This window comes from Pimephales promelas, chromosome 14 (assembly GCF_988280905.1).
Source record: "Pimephales promelas chromosome 14, fPimPro1.hap1.1, whole genome shotgun sequence".
Classification (NCBI taxonomy): Eukaryota; Metazoa; Chordata; class Actinopteri; order Cypriniformes; family Leuciscidae; genus Pimephales; species Pimephales promelas.
Genome location: NC_142782.1, coordinates 9,924,326 through 9,942,819, shown reverse-complemented (window position 1 = coordinate 9,942,819; position 18,494 = coordinate 9,924,326). Strand labels below are relative to the sequence as shown.

At 35.4% G+C, this 18,494-nt stretch overlaps 2 protein-coding genes across 2 annotated transcripts; one reads left to right on the top strand and one right to left on the bottom strand.

Moving 5' to 3' along the window:
- Nucleotides 1–332: 332 nt before the first annotated feature.
- tti2 (TELO2 interacting protein 2) lies at nucleotides 333–8,769 on the top strand. Its single transcript, XM_039665465.2, has 7 exons — nucleotides 333–1,227; nucleotides 4,872–5,058; nucleotides 6,948–7,040; nucleotides 7,134–7,318; nucleotides 7,745–7,888; nucleotides 8,064–8,220; nucleotides 8,513–8,769. Exons 1-7 carry the CDS (start codon nucleotides 599–601, stop codon nucleotides 8,600–8,602), a joined length of 1,485 nt encoding a protein of 494 aa, XP_039521399.2. The 5' UTR covers nucleotides 333–598; the 3' UTR covers nucleotides 8,603–8,769.
- Nucleotides 8,770–10,604: 1,835 nt separating this feature from the next.
- On the bottom strand, nucleotides 10,605–18,111 carry mak16 (MAK16 homolog (S. cerevisiae)). The gene is made up of 10 exons (XM_039665466.2): nucleotides 17,879–18,111; nucleotides 17,560–17,609; nucleotides 17,343–17,452; nucleotides 17,169–17,233; nucleotides 16,914–17,065; nucleotides 13,126–13,180; nucleotides 12,854–12,928; nucleotides 12,671–12,772; nucleotides 12,367–12,432; nucleotides 10,605–11,045 (listed from the first exon to the last, which is right to left on the bottom strand). The coding sequence occupies exons 1-10, from the start codon at nucleotides 17,891–17,893 to the stop codon at nucleotides 10,851–10,853; spliced, it is 885 nt and encodes a 294-aa protein (XP_039521400.1). The 5' UTR covers nucleotides 17,894–18,111; the 3' UTR covers nucleotides 10,605–10,850.
- Between the last annotated feature and the right edge of the window lie 383 nt (nucleotides 18,112–18,494).

The window sequence follows — 18,494 nt, the reverse complement described above, 5'->3', positions numbered from 1 at the left end:
CATTTCATGGTTATTATTTTATTTTTTCTCTTTTATACAGTGTGTGTTAATGCATTTTAACTATTATGGATGGGTTGGCTGTAAAACTGAATTGCCCCTTGGGGATTAATAAGGTATCTGAATCTGAAAACAGTTTATTTGACTTTAAGTAAATAATCTGATAGTTCACATTTAGCAACAGAAAAAGCCACAAGTGAAAAAATGTGATATTAGTGATCACTTGTGGCTTTTTCTGTTGTTTTTTCTTTATTTCAAGTGCCTTAGCTTGGGTATGTCGTTTCAACATGGGAACTTTTATAGTACGGGTCGAGTTTCTGAGGAAATATTTAATGGTTGCACTTAAAGAATCCATTGATCCAGTGTAGTAGCTATGTGTAGTAGCCATAGACAGTAAAGGGTAGTAGCTGACGGACTCTGGAAGTAGGCATGCGAGTAAATAATTGTGATGTTTTATAGTAGATAGAGTAAATCATTTAAATGATTCCAAAAAAATATATGCTAGAGAGGTGTTAAGACTGCTATAGAAATCAGCGGTCTTGAGCTAAGTTACTATTTGCAATATCTCCATACGATCTCGGATAAAATTTAAAAGAACGCAATGGATGTGGCACACGTACTTCAGGAGATGAAAATCGGAGACAAAGGTTCCTGCTCTGTTCTTGCAGCGTTGAGCCACATTCGTGAGCATTTCGAGGTGGAAGATGCACATGAGAATCGCTTGCGCATCTTGGAATACACAGCGGAGCTGCTCGCAAACGCTCCTCTTTCTTGGCTCTTTCCTGGAGGGAACACTGATTTACGAGGCCAGTATTTGGGCTTAGTGAACTCATTTACCCGTTACGCTGCCCTGCCAGTATGTGACACAGACAGCGGCACTTTACCTGCTAATAATTACGAGGACATACCGGCCAAAGCTCAAGCTGTTATCACAGTGCTTCTTGCGTTGTCTCTGCAGATTCAGAATGCACTGGAGGATCAAAACAGTCCAGCTATCATGTCTCTAGTTCGCACACTAGTGCCCACCTACTGTATATTCTCCATTACACACTTGCAGGAGCAGCCTTGGACAAGTGCAGCCTCCAGAAAAAGAGCTCTGGAACTCTTAACGTCAGTAGTGGAATTGACAGGCAGCAGGTCAGTGGAAGAGCTGCTGTCTGGAAAACTTGATGAGGACCAGAAAGGAGTTCTGGGGCCAGTTCTTGACACACTGCAGCCAGAATTAACCAAGTGAGTTTCATAAAGTCACAGCATCAGTACAAAAGCTCTGCTTTTTTTCCCCCTTACGTTTTCTTAACACCCCAAATATTTTGTTCATAACGTTAAATGATTTTTTTTTTTTTTGGTAACACTTAATTTTAGTCCTGTTCCCCATGTACATGCATAACATATATTCATTATAGCATTTGAACCTTAACCCATATTTGTACTTTCTTTGGTAGGCACACTGTAAGTACACATACTGTAAAATAAAGTGTAACCAGTATAATTTTTAATTAACTCAAAAATATTTCATCAGCTAGACAGTGGTGGTCTTGTTTTATTGGTCTTTAAACAACCAATTATTTTAAATAAATTAGTCAAAAAGATTTATTAGAGAATTGGTCTGAATCAAAACAACTTTTTATAACCCATTTCCATTAATCACAAATCACAGGAAACATTGTGGAACAATCATTGGAATTCATTGGTCAAAAACAAGTCAAGTCACCTTTATTTATAATTTTTTACAGTTTTTTTCAAAGCAGCTTTACAAAAATAAGCAGGAAAATAACAATCAATGATGAAAAATCTAATTCTGCTGTAAAGCAACTCTAAAAAGACAAGTGTCATTATTCAACTCAAGTCAGTTCAGTGTTGATTCAGTTCAATAATTGCTAATCAATAAAAGTTAATCAGTTATGAAATGAGTTCAATTCAACTTTAAGCATCTCCACAGAACACAAAAGTGTTGTTATTCAGCTCGATTCAGACCAATTTCGGACTAAAACAAAGTCGATTCAGCTTTTAGGCAGCTCTGCTGGAGACAACAGTGTCATGATGGTCCAGCTCAATTCAGTGTGTGTCAGTAGTCTAAGTACAGTCAAGTCAGTAATATTACTGAATATTAAGTGTCTTTTAAACTCCAGCTAAGAAAGACTGAGACAATTGTGGCAAGGAACCCAAACTCCATCAGGTCACAGAAATTGAGAAAAAAAAAACATATATGCTAGCATGTTAAATGTATCATTTAATTGCATAACACATACTGTATTTAGAGCTGCTTCAGTAGGGCTCAGTGCTGAGGATTGGGTCAGTGGTTCAAATGTTTAGACAGCAGTGAAATATCACAATACTCTATTCCAATTGTGATACTACAGCAAAACTATAGCTTAATTAATGTAAATTTAAAACATTATTTAAGACAAGTAAGCAGTCAGTAATACAAACCCGATTCCAAATAAGTTGGGACACTGTACAAATTGTGAGTAAAAAAGAATGGAATAATTTAGAAATCTCATAAACTTATATTTTATTCACAATAGAATATAAATGACATATCAAATGTTAAAAGTGAGACATTTTGAATTGCCATGCCAAATATTGGCTCCTTTTGGATTTCATGAGAGCTACAAATTCCAAAAAAGTTGGGACAGGTAGCAATAAGAGGCCAGAAAAGTTAAATGTACATATAAGGAACAGCTGGAGGACCAATTTGCAACTTATTAGGTCAATTGGCAACATGATTGGGTATAAAAAGAGCCTCTCAGAGTGGCAGTGTCTCTCAGAAGTCAAGATGGGCAGAGGATCACCAATTCCCCCAATGCTGAGGCAAAAAATAGTGGAGCAATATCAGAAAGGAGTTTCTCAGAGAAAAATTGCAAAGAGTTTTAAGTTATCATCATCTACAGTGCATAATATCATCCAAAGATTCAGAGAATCTAGAACAATCTCTGTGCGTAAGGGTCAAGGCCGGAAAACCATACTGAATGCCCGTGATCTTCAGGCCCTTAGACGGCACTGCATCACACACATGCTACTGTAATGGAAATCACAACATGGGCTCAAGAATACTTTCAGAAAACATTGTCAGTGAACACAATCCACCGTGCCATTCACCGTTGCCGGCTAAAGCTCTATAGGTCAAAAAAGAAGCCATATCTAAACGGGAACCAGAACCGCAGGCGTTTTCTCTGGGCCAAGGCTCATTTAAAGTGGACTCTAGCAAAGTGGAAAACTGTTCTGTGGTCAGACGAATCAAAATTTGAAGTTCTTTTTGGAAAACTGGGACGCCATGTCATCCGGACTAAAGTGGACAAGGACAACCCAAGTTGTTATCAGCGCTCAGTTCAGAAGCCTGCATCTCTGATGGTATGGGGTTGCATGAGTGTGTGTGGCATGGGCAGCTTACACACCTCGAAAGGCACCATCAATGCTGAAAGGTATATCCAAGTTCTAGAACAACATATGCTCCCATCCAGACATCGTCTCTTTCAGGGAAGACCTTGTATTTTCCAACAAGACAATGCCAAACCACATACTGCATCAATTACAACATCATGGCTGCGTAGAAGAAGGATCCGGGTACTGAAATGGCCAGCCTGCAGTCCAGATCTTTCACCCATAGAAAACATTTGGCGCATCATAAAGAGGAAGATGCAACAAAGAAGACCTAAGACAGTTGAGCAGCTAGAAGCCTTTATTAGACAAGAATGGGACAACATTCCTATTCCTAAACTTGAGCAACTTGTCTCCTCAGTCCCCAGACGTTTGCAGACTGTTATTAAAAGAAGAGGGGATGCCACACAGTGGTAAAAATGGCCTTGTCCCAACTTTTTTTTTCGAGATGTGTTGATGCCATGAAATTTAAAATCAACTTATGTTTCCCTTAAAATTATGCATTTTCTCAGTTTAAACATTTGATATGTCATCTATGTTGTATTCTAAATATAATATTGAAATTTTAAACTTCCACATCATTGCATTCTGTTTTTATTCACAATTTGTACAGTGTCCCAACTTTTATGGAATTCGGTTTGTATAATTAAAACAAATAATCAAATTACATATAGCACAATAATATAAATAAATACAATTGAACAAAGAAAGGCTAAAATTGAACTAAACAGCTGTTTTCTTCTCTCCAGGTAGCTCTGACAGTAGTTGTCAGGTACATCATTTGAATAAACTAATCAAATGTGAAATATTCATATCTATCTCTCTCTCTCTCTTTCTCTTTCACCCTCTCTCTCCCTCTCTCTCCCGTCAGTTAATGTGCCTCGTTTTACCTTTTTTCCATTTACATATCCGACCAGACTACAACTTTCCATTGATGTCTGTGAAAGGGATGTGCGCGACAAGCTCGCACAGCTGTTCCACTGCGCTCTCAATCCACTGCGTGTTTTTTCACTTATCAGCTCACGCACCACAGCTATAGGTGGCATTACTATATTTTGTTTAATATTTCACTAATAGATACATTTACTTTACAGACAGCTTTCTCTTTTATCCTCAATTATACTCTCTGTTGTTTGCTCAGTGTTTCTTTGCCTGGATACAAACACTGTGCACATGCTGTGTGGTATCAGTTGTTAATATCGGGACGTTTTTATGACTACGACGGGCGCAGTGTCGGCCCCTATACTGATACTGGTATCCCTAATTTTGTCTGTAGTAAACATTCCGATATAGAAAAGAGTGTGAGTCATGTTAATTTTCTGGTCATTGTGTAGATGATCAAGTTGCAATTAAAAACAGCTTGACCGGAGCATATTTCTAAGAGTCTGCTATTCTTTTCTAAATTACAACACAGAAATGACCCAAGAGTACATAATAATAATAATAATAATAATATGGTATTAAATGCACTAAAGCATGTCCTTTATTCTGTTCAGGGAGAGCTGGAAGCGTAACCAGGCAGTGAAGCATGTGTTCTCCTGGGTGCTGGTTCAGGTTGGACGACCCTGTTTAACGGAGTATTTGGAGAAGGTGTTTCCGCCCTCTTTGCTTATATCTGATGATTATCACACAGAAAACAAAGTATTGGGTGTGCACTGCCTGCATCACATTGTTCTCAATGTGGTAAGTCATTTTTGAAAATATTTTGTCACCGCAACTTCAAACTGTCTTTTTATGCAAAAAATGTTTCAGAATCTAAATCTACCTACTGAGCTGCATTATAAGGCATCATAAAATGCAACATTTAATGAATTCTAGAATTACCTTTGCATTCAAGTAAGCTCCATGAAATTAACCATTTTTAACAATTAACAATTAAATTTCCATGAAATTTTCACAATTAACTATATTTCTGAAACTTATATGCCAACGGTGACAGTTCAAAAATAGGAAAAAGCACTTATTGTGTTTATTGCCCGAAGTCTGCATGTCTGTAACCCCAGAAGTATTAAAGATAACTTAATATCCTTTTAGATTCTGTTTTTTTTTTTTACAAGCATTTCTTTAGATATCTTCATTTTAAAGGCCTTGTAAGGTTAAAACCCAGATATATGCACTTCTTGGGGTTTCATGAGTCGATTGGTAAATCTTACAGATTTCTAGTGGTTGAAAAGCAAATGTGGGTCACTTTGCATACAGCTGAGCTGATATTTTTTTCTTTTAAAGAGGAATATCTGAAGAACAAATAATGTGTATCGGTTTTTTCTATCAAGTTGCATAGAATATACCTGTCAGAGTGCCACAAATACTCTTTTTCCAAAGTTTGTGTGCCTGTGTACCCATTTTCAATGGTTGAAAATCAAATATGGTTCACTTTCACATGATACTTAATTCCATTTAAAGGGGAATGTCTGAAGAATAAATTGTTGAAACTTGAAATGATATTGTTTCCCTCTATCAAAACAACTGCATAAAACATACCCATCTGAGTGGAAGAAAATACACAGAAATGGTCAAGTTGAGGCACATTAACTTGCTTTCAAAAGTGTATCTATATTTAGTGTGTCTATATTTGAATCAGTCTCAGAGATAATTGGAAGTAGTTATTTTTTTTCTTAATTTAACAGCTTCTGAGAGTTCAAATAAGCAGTTTCGTAACCAATTGTTACCACATTGACATCCATCCAAACATTTCTTAAATCAGATAGGGCCTTAAAAATTTAAATAAAATAAAATAAAATGTAGAATCTTGAAGAATATTAAGAGATATTTAATACTTATTGAGTTACAGCCATGCATATATTCTATATATATATATATATATATATATATATATTATTTTTATATATATATATATATATATATATATATATATATATATATATATATATGCATATATTCTATGCAATTGTGTAAATAGAAAAATATATATTTTTTTAGTTTCTTGCATTTTTAGTTTCATCATTATTTACCACTGAAAATGTGTACAGCTCATGGAGCTACATTAAGATATCCATATCGCTGGGATTGAATCATATAGGGCCTTTAAAATATTTATAACAAAAGAAAAGTTTGATTAAAAAAAATAATCTAAAGGGATATTAAGATATCTTTAATACTTGGGAAAAAACAGTGTTTTTTTTCCCATTTTTGAACATTGGTATACAGTATAATGCAACAAAGTTGACAGATTGTTCTAATAGACCTACCAATCTCTGTGTAAAAATAAAATATTGATGCTGCCATCTTTTTAGTGTCATGATTTTTACCCCACTGTAATTTGGCTCCAAAGCTCAAGTGAAAATCTCCTCAAAATAGTGGATTACGCATACATTCAAGAAAATACTTCGTTTTTTTCTTTCTTTATACATTTCTTTCACCAGATTTTTTTTATTTAAATAAACGTTTTAGCTGTGGACCACTTGTTGAGTTGACATGGAATGACCCTTAAATTATGTGCTCCTGACATTCATAAGAGAGACATCAATCCCTGGAGAACATTATAAGTCATTGTATTTTTTTAATTGACAGAAGTATATGATGTGTGTTCATTTGTCTTTCTCCTTCCTTAGCCTGGTGCTGATCTGAGGCAGTTCAACAGAGCTCAGGTGCTCTATCATGCTGTATTCAATCACTTACACACATCGGAGGCCACGCTTATACAGGTGATGCTTTCACGTGTGCTTACTTGAATGCAGATGTGTGGTTTTCATTTTTAGATTAGGTTATGTATCTTGTCTCTTTTGTATTATCTTCAGGTTGTGCTGCCCTGCCTTATAGACTTGCTGTCAGTCCTTGAGAAACCTCCAGCCCTTGCAGCTACACGGCGTAAACAAAATCGATTTGACAATATGCTCCGGCACGTGTTGACATACATGGAAATGGAGCACAAGCGTGACCTTCGTTGTGTATATGCCAGAAATCTTGTCTTACTGATTGAGAGGTGAGGACTACATTATTATGGTAGCCATCTCAATATTAGTTGTTTCAATAATTGGTTCCTACTATATGCAGCACTTGCTAATAATTGTCGTCAAACAGATTGCTATTGGGTTAGTTCACCCAAATATGAAAATTATATCATCATTTACTCACCGTCATGTTGTTCCAAACCCATAAAACCTTTGTTCATAAACAGTATTTTTAATATTTTCTAATCATTCTTGTCCATCCATTGAAAGTGTCCTTGTTTTGTGAGTGACTAGAAAATTTGGGTGAAAATTGCAGTATAATAATCAATAATAATTTTTCGTGCACATTTAGAATATTCTTATCTAGATTTGCGAAATTGTGATAACATTGCTCATCTTTAAATATTTTTATGTTCCAAGTTGTCTGTCATTTATTATTTCATATTGTTATCTTAAAGGATTGGTATAGTAATTATTCGTCACATGAAAAGGCTGGAGAGGGTGATTGTTGGCTATTTGGAAGTCTCGGATGCTCCAGAGGAGAAATGCAGACTGAATATCCTGGAGGCTCTGCAAAAGACTCTACAGATTGCTTGGCCATGGTGACCACTATACATCACCAAATTACACCAATGCTTCAGTGCGACTACATGAAATTGACTTTTTAATTCAGTTCTGAGATTATTTCACTCTCTTCTTGTATGCTTATTTCAGATGTATTGTTGCTTAATACTCTAAAACACAATGTTTTTATTTTTTTTACATGTATCTCTCTAGTATGGAGAAGAGGATGGGTTTGCTAACTCAGAGTCTTCTGAAGTTTCTTGTTGACATTTCATCAGACTCATTACCCACTCAGCTGAAAGAGCACCTCATGACTGAAGCATCCCAATGTTTACTGCTGCTCAACCACTGCTCAAAGGGAAAACTACAGGTGAGAATATCGATTCTTAATTTTGTGAAATTTTGTGATTATAAAAGGACCAACTTCAACCAGAGAAGTAAAAACTGTCATCCTGTACTTGTTTTCAGATAAAAGTTGATGAAAATTAAAAATTTTAAACCGTTATATTATCAATTTTTAAGCCTAATCTTCTTTATAAGGGACTAATTAGAATTTACTAATCTTCTGAGATCTTGTTCTTCTGATAGATATTGCATGCAGTTTCTACATGTATTAAATCCACTTTCCCATTTTCTCCTTGCCTTATTTCACACTTTTTTAGACTCTTCTGAGAGAGATAGACAGCAGTTGTGTCCCTGACGCTGTGTTGATGTGTATTCAGAAAGTAACTGCAGCACCACTGTGTCAATAAGCTGTAAGCTGGTAAAAATACTTGCCCCTTTTCCCATTTATGGAGGTGAAGTTAGCTGAGTAAAATCTGTAATAAAATATACTGTAATACTCTCTGTGTTTGGACTATCCAACTGTTTATACGTATTTGAGAGAGCGAGAGAGAGAAATAAAATAAAGCTAAAACAACCTGACTTGAGAGTTGATTTCCTCTAAAGTCTTTTCTCAATTACCTTTTAAATGAACATTTTAAATAAACTGTACTTCTTGTTGTACACAGCCAGGTCTCTTTTAAAGTGACCATACAAAATGCAGGTGTTTGTCCTTAGTAAATGCATTTGTAAATACACGTTATACTTTTGTTATAATTTACTTCAGGTAACCTGCAAATTCATTTTTATTCATAGTGCTTTGTTTTGGTATTATGTGTTCAAATTCATTTTTATTCATAGTGCTTTGTTTTGGTATTAGGTTTCGCATCATGTTTTCTCAACTGCGTAAGTTAAATGTCAACCAGCTTTTCACTACAAATTCAATAAATATATATATATATATATATATATATATATATATATATATATATATATATATATATGTACATACACATATATATACACAGTAGGAAAAATAATTATTTGATCCCCTGGGCCCGGTTTTTCAAAAGTAATCCACTAGGATTTTGGATAATGGATTGGATCAAATCTTGAAAATGGGTTTTTCAAAAGAAAAAAAATGGATTACATAATTGGTTTAGATCATGTAATCCAATCTTGGTTTTGATCCAGATCAAAGCTTTAGTTTGGGTTTTTCAGAACTTTTTTGTAGGATTTGGATCACTTTGATCCAAAAAATCTGGATTAAACTGATCCCATCAGAAGGGCAGATTCAGCGTGGATTTCATGCCCAAAATGTAATGAAAGCTTTAAAAATGTATCAAATAATACTATATTTGGATCATGCACTATCTTACAAGATATCCTATTTATTCATAAGTTTTTACAGTGATTAGGCAGGCTTTAACGTATTCAGCCTTTATAGGCCTACAGCAAAGTAGAAAGAGTTTGGCCTCATAAAATAATCCCCCAAACAGCTGTCAAAATTGACCAAAAACAATAAATTTTTATTCTGTCTATATATATATATATACATGTATATATATATTCATAACAATCAAAAATATTTGTTTTTAGAATATTTATTAGTGATGCATGCTATGATTACAGAATAACAACAAAAAAAATAAAATATGCAAAGAATGGCAATCACTGATTTTTGAAATCCAAAACAGAAATAGCATCTTACTATTGCATTCCTTGTTGCACGTCCTGTTTTCTGTCTGCCTGTTTGGCAGAGGAACAACTGACTCTGACCAAACTGCAGCAAGGCCAGACTTGAGATCTGCCTCCTAAAGGCTACGCTCAGACAAGCTGGTCTCTCCACATCAGATGAGGAAGTCTGAAATTATTGTTAGTATTTGACATTAAATCTTTTTTTTTAATTCAATACATCTATATTTGAAACTTGTTATAAATATCCTCAATGTACAGTGTTTGTTACTTGCTTTGTCTACTTGTTTCTTTTTACATATCTATAGTTCTACATTGTGATTTTTAAAATAAACCTACCATAAAAGTGATAGACGCTTCATTTCTTTGTAAGTGGGAAAATTTACAAGATTAGCAGGGGATCAAAAGTTATTTTCCTCACTGTATGTATATTGCACAGTGGATACTAGAGGTGCTCTAAGGAGGGACGTTTCTTCTATATATTATTATTATTATTTTTTATTGCTCCTCCCTCTTAACGGAGATATTTAGGGCCACTAAATCCTGCAATCTGCTATAATACTAACAGCACTGCAGTTTTTAATAAAATCACAAGCATTGATCTTCTAGTGATCTGCTGTGTAATTGTTGGTGGGTGTATGACATGTAAAAGATGCATTCAAACACAACACTTAATGTATAAATGTTACTTTTTTGCCATTACAACACCAGCTACAGTCAAACTAACAGGCATTAAAATATCTCACACAAATAAAGTTTATTATTGCATGAAAATGGGTCAAATTTGACCCAAAAGTACACAACGGAAGATCATAAAACAAAAACTGATGCTTTGCAACACCATAAGAACAATCCCAGGACACTAAAGATGTTGATTATTGTACATTGTTATTAAATGTAAGTGTGTAAAAGATCATGTTCCATGATTTGAAAATATTCCAGAGTTCAGAGTTACAACTGTTGGTGTGCAGATCAGTTTAGTCTCTACATGGCATTGCTTTTCTGAGCTGGTTCTATCTCTTGTTCATATTCTATCTCCACATTGGCCCGTTTTTTCCTGATTGGGCCTTTGAGTGGAGCTTTTCCTTTCATTTTGGCCTTGGTCTTTTCCTGCAATTCTTCCTCACCGAATTCCTCTTCCTCATCCTCATCACTGCTTCCCTTCAAGTTGTTCATATCCTGTAAAACAAAATCAGGATTTAGATAATGTCATTTAGATATTAAATCATATTTTTTTATTTAAAGGGGACAGATCATGCAAAATCCACTTTTTTAGCCCTTAAATGCATTTTGTTGTATATTTGGAGTGTTTATAAGTGAAGAAAAGATTAAATTATTCTCTTCAGGTGATTCGTTTATATCTTTATATTCTGTTTTGGTCATATTTTTCAACCTCTTCCGATTTTTCTGTTGTCTATGACGTTTTTTGAGCAAGTGCGTCACCGTATAAGGACATCGACTACCGGTCAAACACTTCGAGCAATCCGCCATTATTATTTCTCGCTCCGATTTTGTGGTCCGAGCTCAATGATGCAGAAGGTACGAGAGGGCAAGTCAAAATGTTCGGTTGTTGGATGTACGTTAGTGACCTGAAGCACTTCAAGGATTCCCACTTCAACAACCTCCGCCAGTATAAAGAAGAGTTTGCCGATTGACTTCGTCTGAATGAGAGGCAAGTTCCTTCTATCTTTGGAGACGACGAACAGAGCAGTTCGATAGGCTGTAAATATCGTTAATACAAATAAAGTACTTTACTTTCTTAAAACACATGGTGGTCATGGTTTAGCAGTACCTTTGTCGTTCTTTGTTTTTGTTTTGATGTAACATTACACGTCTGCAGTATTATTGTTCTTGAGTTTCATCAATGGTCATTTACGTTAGCTGCGTTGTTTTCTGATGCTTTTCTAAACGCATCATATTGTCAATACAGATTTTTTTGTGGTAAGATTAGACCGTAGTCATTTATCTTGTCAGTGTGCTTGTTTTAACAAGAGAAATAGTCGACTTTCACTAATAACACAAAACAGTTAACTCACATACCAATATATCCATATGAAGAGGTTGTTCTGCAGGTTCGTCGTCATCTTTATCAACTCGCTCGCTCTGGCTCGAATATGTAAGGCTTGATGGACAAGTCTTCTGTTGTTGACATTTTATTAAAGTGTGAATAAAAATGTTCTTTGAAGGTATCATATATAATCGTATCTCTAATCAAACTACAATAATGGCCGAACGTGGGGAGTTGAACTGACCGTGAACTCATCGACCTGGAGAGCATGGCGCATCTCCTTTTTATTTAAAGGGGCCGCGTTTGAAACGGGTCGCTCTAAGACGCACATCAGAAAAGGGGTAGAAAAGGGGCCTGTGGAGCTATAATAATGAGGAATTAAGACCCAAGCATTGCAGTTATGTTTTAATAGACCACAACGGTATGATTTATATGTTAAATAAATGATTTAAAAGCATGATATGTACCCTTTAACTAAAATATGTAAATTACCTCAAAATCACTGAGATCACTCTCTTCAATCTCATCCTCTGCAATAAATTCTCTTGTCCCAGACACCTAAAAGACAGAAAAAAAAACTGCTTGGCCAACACAGGGATAAATTAAATATTAAAATAAAATAAGTAATTTTAAATTACAATAATATAATGCAGCCTTGGTGAACATAGGACTTTTTTTAAAAGTCGAACGCAAGAAAAGATCTCACCACCTCCAAAATTTTGAAAAGTGGTGTACATTGTCCTGTAATAGATATACGAGTAATAAAAACGCTGCTGACAGGAAATAAAGTTAATACCTCTCCGTCTTCCTCTGATTCTGATTCAGATTCACTCTCCTCATCCTGTTTTTCCATAGCTTTATCAAAGGCATGGATGGGGAAGTTGTATATGTCTCCATACTAAAATGAAAAAAGAAACTTTAAATGCATTCACTGATCAAGCACAAAACCAGGAAAAGCATGTGCCAAAGATCCACATACTGTTCCTTGTTTTAGACGGTCTAGCAGCTCTTTTTCTATAGCATTTTCCAGCTGAGCAGCAATAAGAGCTTTTTCCTGTTGGAGAGAAGGAAAAAAGTGAGTAAATAACGCTCAAATTCAATTCCACATTTGATCCCAAGAGTTATTTTAAATAAGCCCCCCCCCGAGGGGAAGAGAACTCCGCTAAGTCTGTATAAACACTCAAACAAATTAAAAATACAGGATATAAAAAAAATATTCAGAATTGCATGCATCATCAGTAAATCACTCACTTCCCTCCTCTTTTCTCGTCTTTCTACTTTTCTACTGAGTGGAACCAGTTTTCTCCTGGATACAAAAAAGGAACCAGTAAGAGATAACACACACATGGTCAGCCAGGCAATGAAATTACACAAATGTTCAACAACGTTTCGTTAAAGAGCCCCTATCATGGATTTTTGCAAATGTCTGTTCATATGGTGTGGAATATAGCTCTAAGGGAATGAAAACATCCTGCAAAGATTTATATCTGAAAGTGCACCGTATATAAAGTTATTGTCTTTCAAAAGTGAGAGTCGACTCTGAGTCTATGAAATTAATTGGTTTTGAAACGAGTCATTAAATGTTACATTGTGACATAGAGACATATTGGCCACGCCCAGTTACTGCGCACGCAGACGGAAGTGTAAACTTGAAGTCTACACATTCAAATACTTCATCATAGCATCATGTCGAGAAGGCGCTGTGTTCTACAATGCAAAGATAGTTCAGCCACTTTGTTTTCATTTACCAGGGACAAGCATGTGAAGAATCTGTGGTTAGAGTTCATATTTGCAACGATACCACAACAGTACAGCCCGATTGTTTTCTCATCATTTTAGTTACGAATCTTTCAAAAACATAAATGAATTCAAATGTGGATTTGCAAGCGGTTGTTCCTGAAGGAGGGCTCAGTAACTTACTTACCCAGTGGATATGGATCAGATTCCTCCTCCGAATCAAAACCTGTAAGTATTATTAATAATTGTTGCTTTTATGGGGTTTGAGCGGTTTTGTAGCGTCGGGGCACGAGGCAATAAGTATGTGTGTGCGCGACTGCGCGTGTATGTGTAAGTTACGCTCAGCGCAGCTTCTAGGTCTCCAATGTCAATTTTTTTTTAAATATGTGAAATGTTTGTCGCTGTTATTGGAGTTGTGATAAAGAATAGAGCGTCTTGTAGTACGGCAGTGCTTTATCAATATATTTATGGGTTATGCTAACAAACAATAACTGACTGGGTCTGTCATCTGACCAATCACCGCCGATTAGCGTCACGCAAAGGAGTGGTTTGGAAAAATTTGTCATTGTACGAATCATTTGGGAGTCGGTGAGCAAATCAGTTAAAAATAAATAAATATTATAAGACAAATAAAGTGTTTTCTATCCTTGCATGCATGCTAAACTGTTTTTGGGAACTCCTAAAACAAAAATAGGAACATTTCAAATGCTATGATAGGGGCTATTTAATAATTAGATGATATTTTACTGATTGTGTTTTTGTGCTGGTGCATGGCTGGTTTAGGCATGTTGTTGACAGCAGACTCGCGAAGGTATTCATATTTTTCATATTCTATGCAGTGGTCAGTTCACAGCAGTGACAGAAATGATTAATTAATGTTTATGGACATTTTTTTCTAAACCTATTTAGAGTTATGCGTCACGTTTTATGTCAAATACTAACATTCAAATTAAATTATAAAGTAATTATACTTGTTTATTCAATAATACTTAATTACACAATAATTATACAGTACCACTGTTAGCAGTCAAATTAAATCATTCAATCAAAATCCATCTTTGCAGTGCTGAGGTGACACAGAACCAGCATCAGAAGTGGCATTAATATTTACACTCTATTTTAGGGATGGGCATTCGATTCAATTTTCTTAGTCGATCGTCGGAAGAATTAACGATCAACTATCGATTAATCATTAATATTTTTATGCAAATGTATTATTTAACTTTTTATAAATTAAAAATGCAATGAAAATACAAAAATACAGCGTGTTTTTCCTCGATTAGATATTTATTACAAGATGATCAACTTGTGGCAGTTAAACTGGGCGTTCGGTTAGGCTAAATTTGAAGATATGCGCAGCGGTGCTCTAACGCAACTGAACCTGCAGCTGCGAGTTGGCCCACGTGAGACCCACGTTTGTTCCAAAATTATAAATAATACAAAAAATAACTTAACCAAAAACATAATAATATTTAGATCTGACAGGTTGTCAAAATGTAACTCAACTATCCAAGGCACGGAGTCGAGAAAGGGTGAGAGAGATTAGCCTACCTAACATTAGGCTAGGCTACTTAAAGCCTCATAAAAAATAACTCACAATTTCTGCTCCAGTCTACTGATTTTTGTTGAGAAAGATAAGCATGTTAATGACATGATCTGGGGTCAGACGCGACTGCAAACTGCATGGTGACTGTCAAGCCTTGTTTACACTTTCGCCTGGCTCTTCAGCGCGAGTGAGTCTCTGCAGACTGTGCGCGCACCTCCCCAAACGGACGAGGTGTTTATACTCAACGCGCTAGCCTGACTGTGAAACACCGAATACCGCAATCACTTCATTTTTGCCGCACGCACCATCACGCTCGTGCGGACACGTCGAGTGTAAACAAGTCCAGCCGCTGAAAATGCCGCTCTGATGAGGGGACTGACGTTGCCGGGATGCACAGACCCTCCGCGATAACATGACCAGCCCGGGGAACACGTTCACTTTCCACTCACTCACACTACGCAACGTAGCAGCATTAGTTTAATGATAATCAATAACATATTAACATGATCGATGAAATTCTTAATGATCAATAATCGATCGTCGATTAATCATGCCCATCCCTACTCCATTTACAATTGCATAAATAAAGCTATGAGATAGTTTGTTTTTTTAAATCAATATTCAATATTTAAATATGAAATGATTTCTAATTTTAAAATTTTACTTTAAATATGAAACTAAAACTGCCAGTAGGCGGCTGCGAGTCACTGTCTTAATAAGCGAGTTGAGGGAGTCATTCATTCAACCGATTTGTTCAAACGGCTGATTCATTCGGGAAAGAAGCAAGTGATGATTGTTGTTGAATTATTAAAATGATTTGTTCAAAACGCGGATTTCATTCAAGAAATCATCGCTGTTGCATTGAGACTCTGCTACGGTTTCATTTTGAAATTCTAGTTGGCGAAATAAAGGGAAAACAAAGAATATTGATAATATGGTGTCTAAAAAGTAACTCAATGTAAATTTATTTTTAATTTAAATATTGCATGACATCACACTTTTGCACGGGAAAATGGCACTCTTACTGATGTGATATTCTAATATAAGAACATTATATGATATAAATAAGACAAAAACTAATTTGAGGATTATACTCGACGCGTAGTATTTATTATGTCTAGTATTAAGTATTTATTATGTCTAGTATTTATAAATACGCGCTAACAAGTATTTATTATGTCTAGTATTTATTATGTCTATAACCATAGACATAATAAATACTATGCCTTTAACTGCACACTTCACGCAGTGAAAGCACAAGAGACAACTGCGATGTCAGCTCACAGTGCCTCGTACATCATTAAAACAAATAGAATATCATAATAGACAATACACATCGCACACCCCTACGCACATAAATAATTAACTTATGAATGAACTGACATTTGCCAACTTTCTTCTCTCACGTGCAGGACCCAGACGTTATATTCTTCTGCGAATGTGACGCGAATTGTCACGTGAACAAGCAAATCCACAAAGATAGAATAGGCTAATAAAAAAATAGTACATCCGCAAATTAGAATTTGGAAAACATTTAGATATGACTAAGTCGAAATGTCATCTAAAACTTAAGACCTTTCATTATTTAAAAAGAGACTTTATAAGACTTTTTCTGGCCTTATATTTTAAAAATCTAATTTAAGACTTTTTAAGGCTTTTTAGGGACCCGCGGGAACCCTGAAGATAGTACAACATTAACAGCAACTGCACTACTGGTGCACTGAATGCAGAAATTGAACTGAAGAAAGGTACTCACTGTCGTTTCAGTGTGAGTTTGCGGATTCGAATGAGATACTGAGTGATCTTCGTCAAGCGTTGTTTGCACTTGTGTCTGATGTACCGCGGCCAATAGATAAGGTTCTCATCAATCTGTTCCAAAGCCTTCGCATAGTTTCTATCAAGTTTCACCTGAGAAAGAATTCAAGTATAGTAGCATGAACATAATAAAAATTTCAATGCGGATGATATCAAATGATCCATGTTTCTTGCTCGTTTTGATCCTCATACCAACCTTCTCCCACATGCGAGCAGGGAATGCTGCTCTCTCAATAACTTTCATGTAAAGATAACACTGGCCTAATGAAACAGAACAGTTGCAATGATAAAGAAATACATATTCAGAAACAATTGGATGATGTTTGAAAATCATACGTTTGCAAAAACGTTTTTAAAATGATTAGCATACCTTTATCCTCTCTTACAGTAGCATATTGACTGTTGGCGAGAGGACATGATGAACGATTGCAAAGGCCTGTGATGTTGTATTCGTTTCGACAAAACAGTTGAGTTTTCGTTCTTCAACGACAAGAAATCAAAAAGTTAGATCTCATATTCTTCCACAATTTAAGGAGTGGACATAAAATGAAGAAAAACAATTAGTAAAAGCAATCAAATATACTTACTTTACTTTGTAGGAACAAAAACTCTTACTGCCGATAAGGTCCCATATAACCTTTTAAAGAAAAAGGATTCAATATCAAGGATTATGTTCAACAATCTAAAATAAACAATTTAAAGGCCATTCCTTTATAAATTACAGCGACCGGTGTTAACTGCTAAAACAGAACATTTCATTACAACCTATTAAATAATAGTTTGTTTTCATTATTACTGGTTCAGTAAAATTATCATTAAATCCATCCGGGTTGATTGAATATACATTAAAAATATTGTAAATTGTGCGTTATATTTTCATTTGCTTTTCTTGCTCGCTTTACTTACGTCGTCGTGTTGCATTCTGACAGGAAGTTTAAACGGTCGTCACTTTGAGAGTTGTGTACTGTACGTAAGTTAAGGTAAATAAATACTTAACGTAAATATCCGCGCTAATTTGATTCAATGAAATTAACGATAAAATGTGTCTAATATCGACTGTGATCACAAAAATACCACATGGGAGTTCCAGGCGGCAGCCATGTTAACAGTAACGGGAAAAGTCTTCTTCTTGTTTAAAAGGCGATCCACTCTTTAGGAGCACTGTCGCCATCTACTGTACTGGAGGACAAATTCTATTTCTTGCATGGGTTCTTGAAGCTTAAACACACACATCACATAACCCATTTTCATGCAAACCCATATTGTTTCATAGTGCCAGTGTTGATTTCAACCCTGTGTGACCCAGTCTAATAGTAAAACATTCCTTGGCAATTTATCCTTCCTATAGCCTACTGTCTGTGCATCTTTCTGTGTTGCTATCTTGTCCCATCTATTATTTTTATATTTATTCATTTATCTTTTCCTTTTAAAATCGATTTTGCCATGTACTTTAACACCCACTTACCTCTTTTTTATAGTGCTTTTTCATATTCAATAGGAATACCGTGTATATATCACTTTT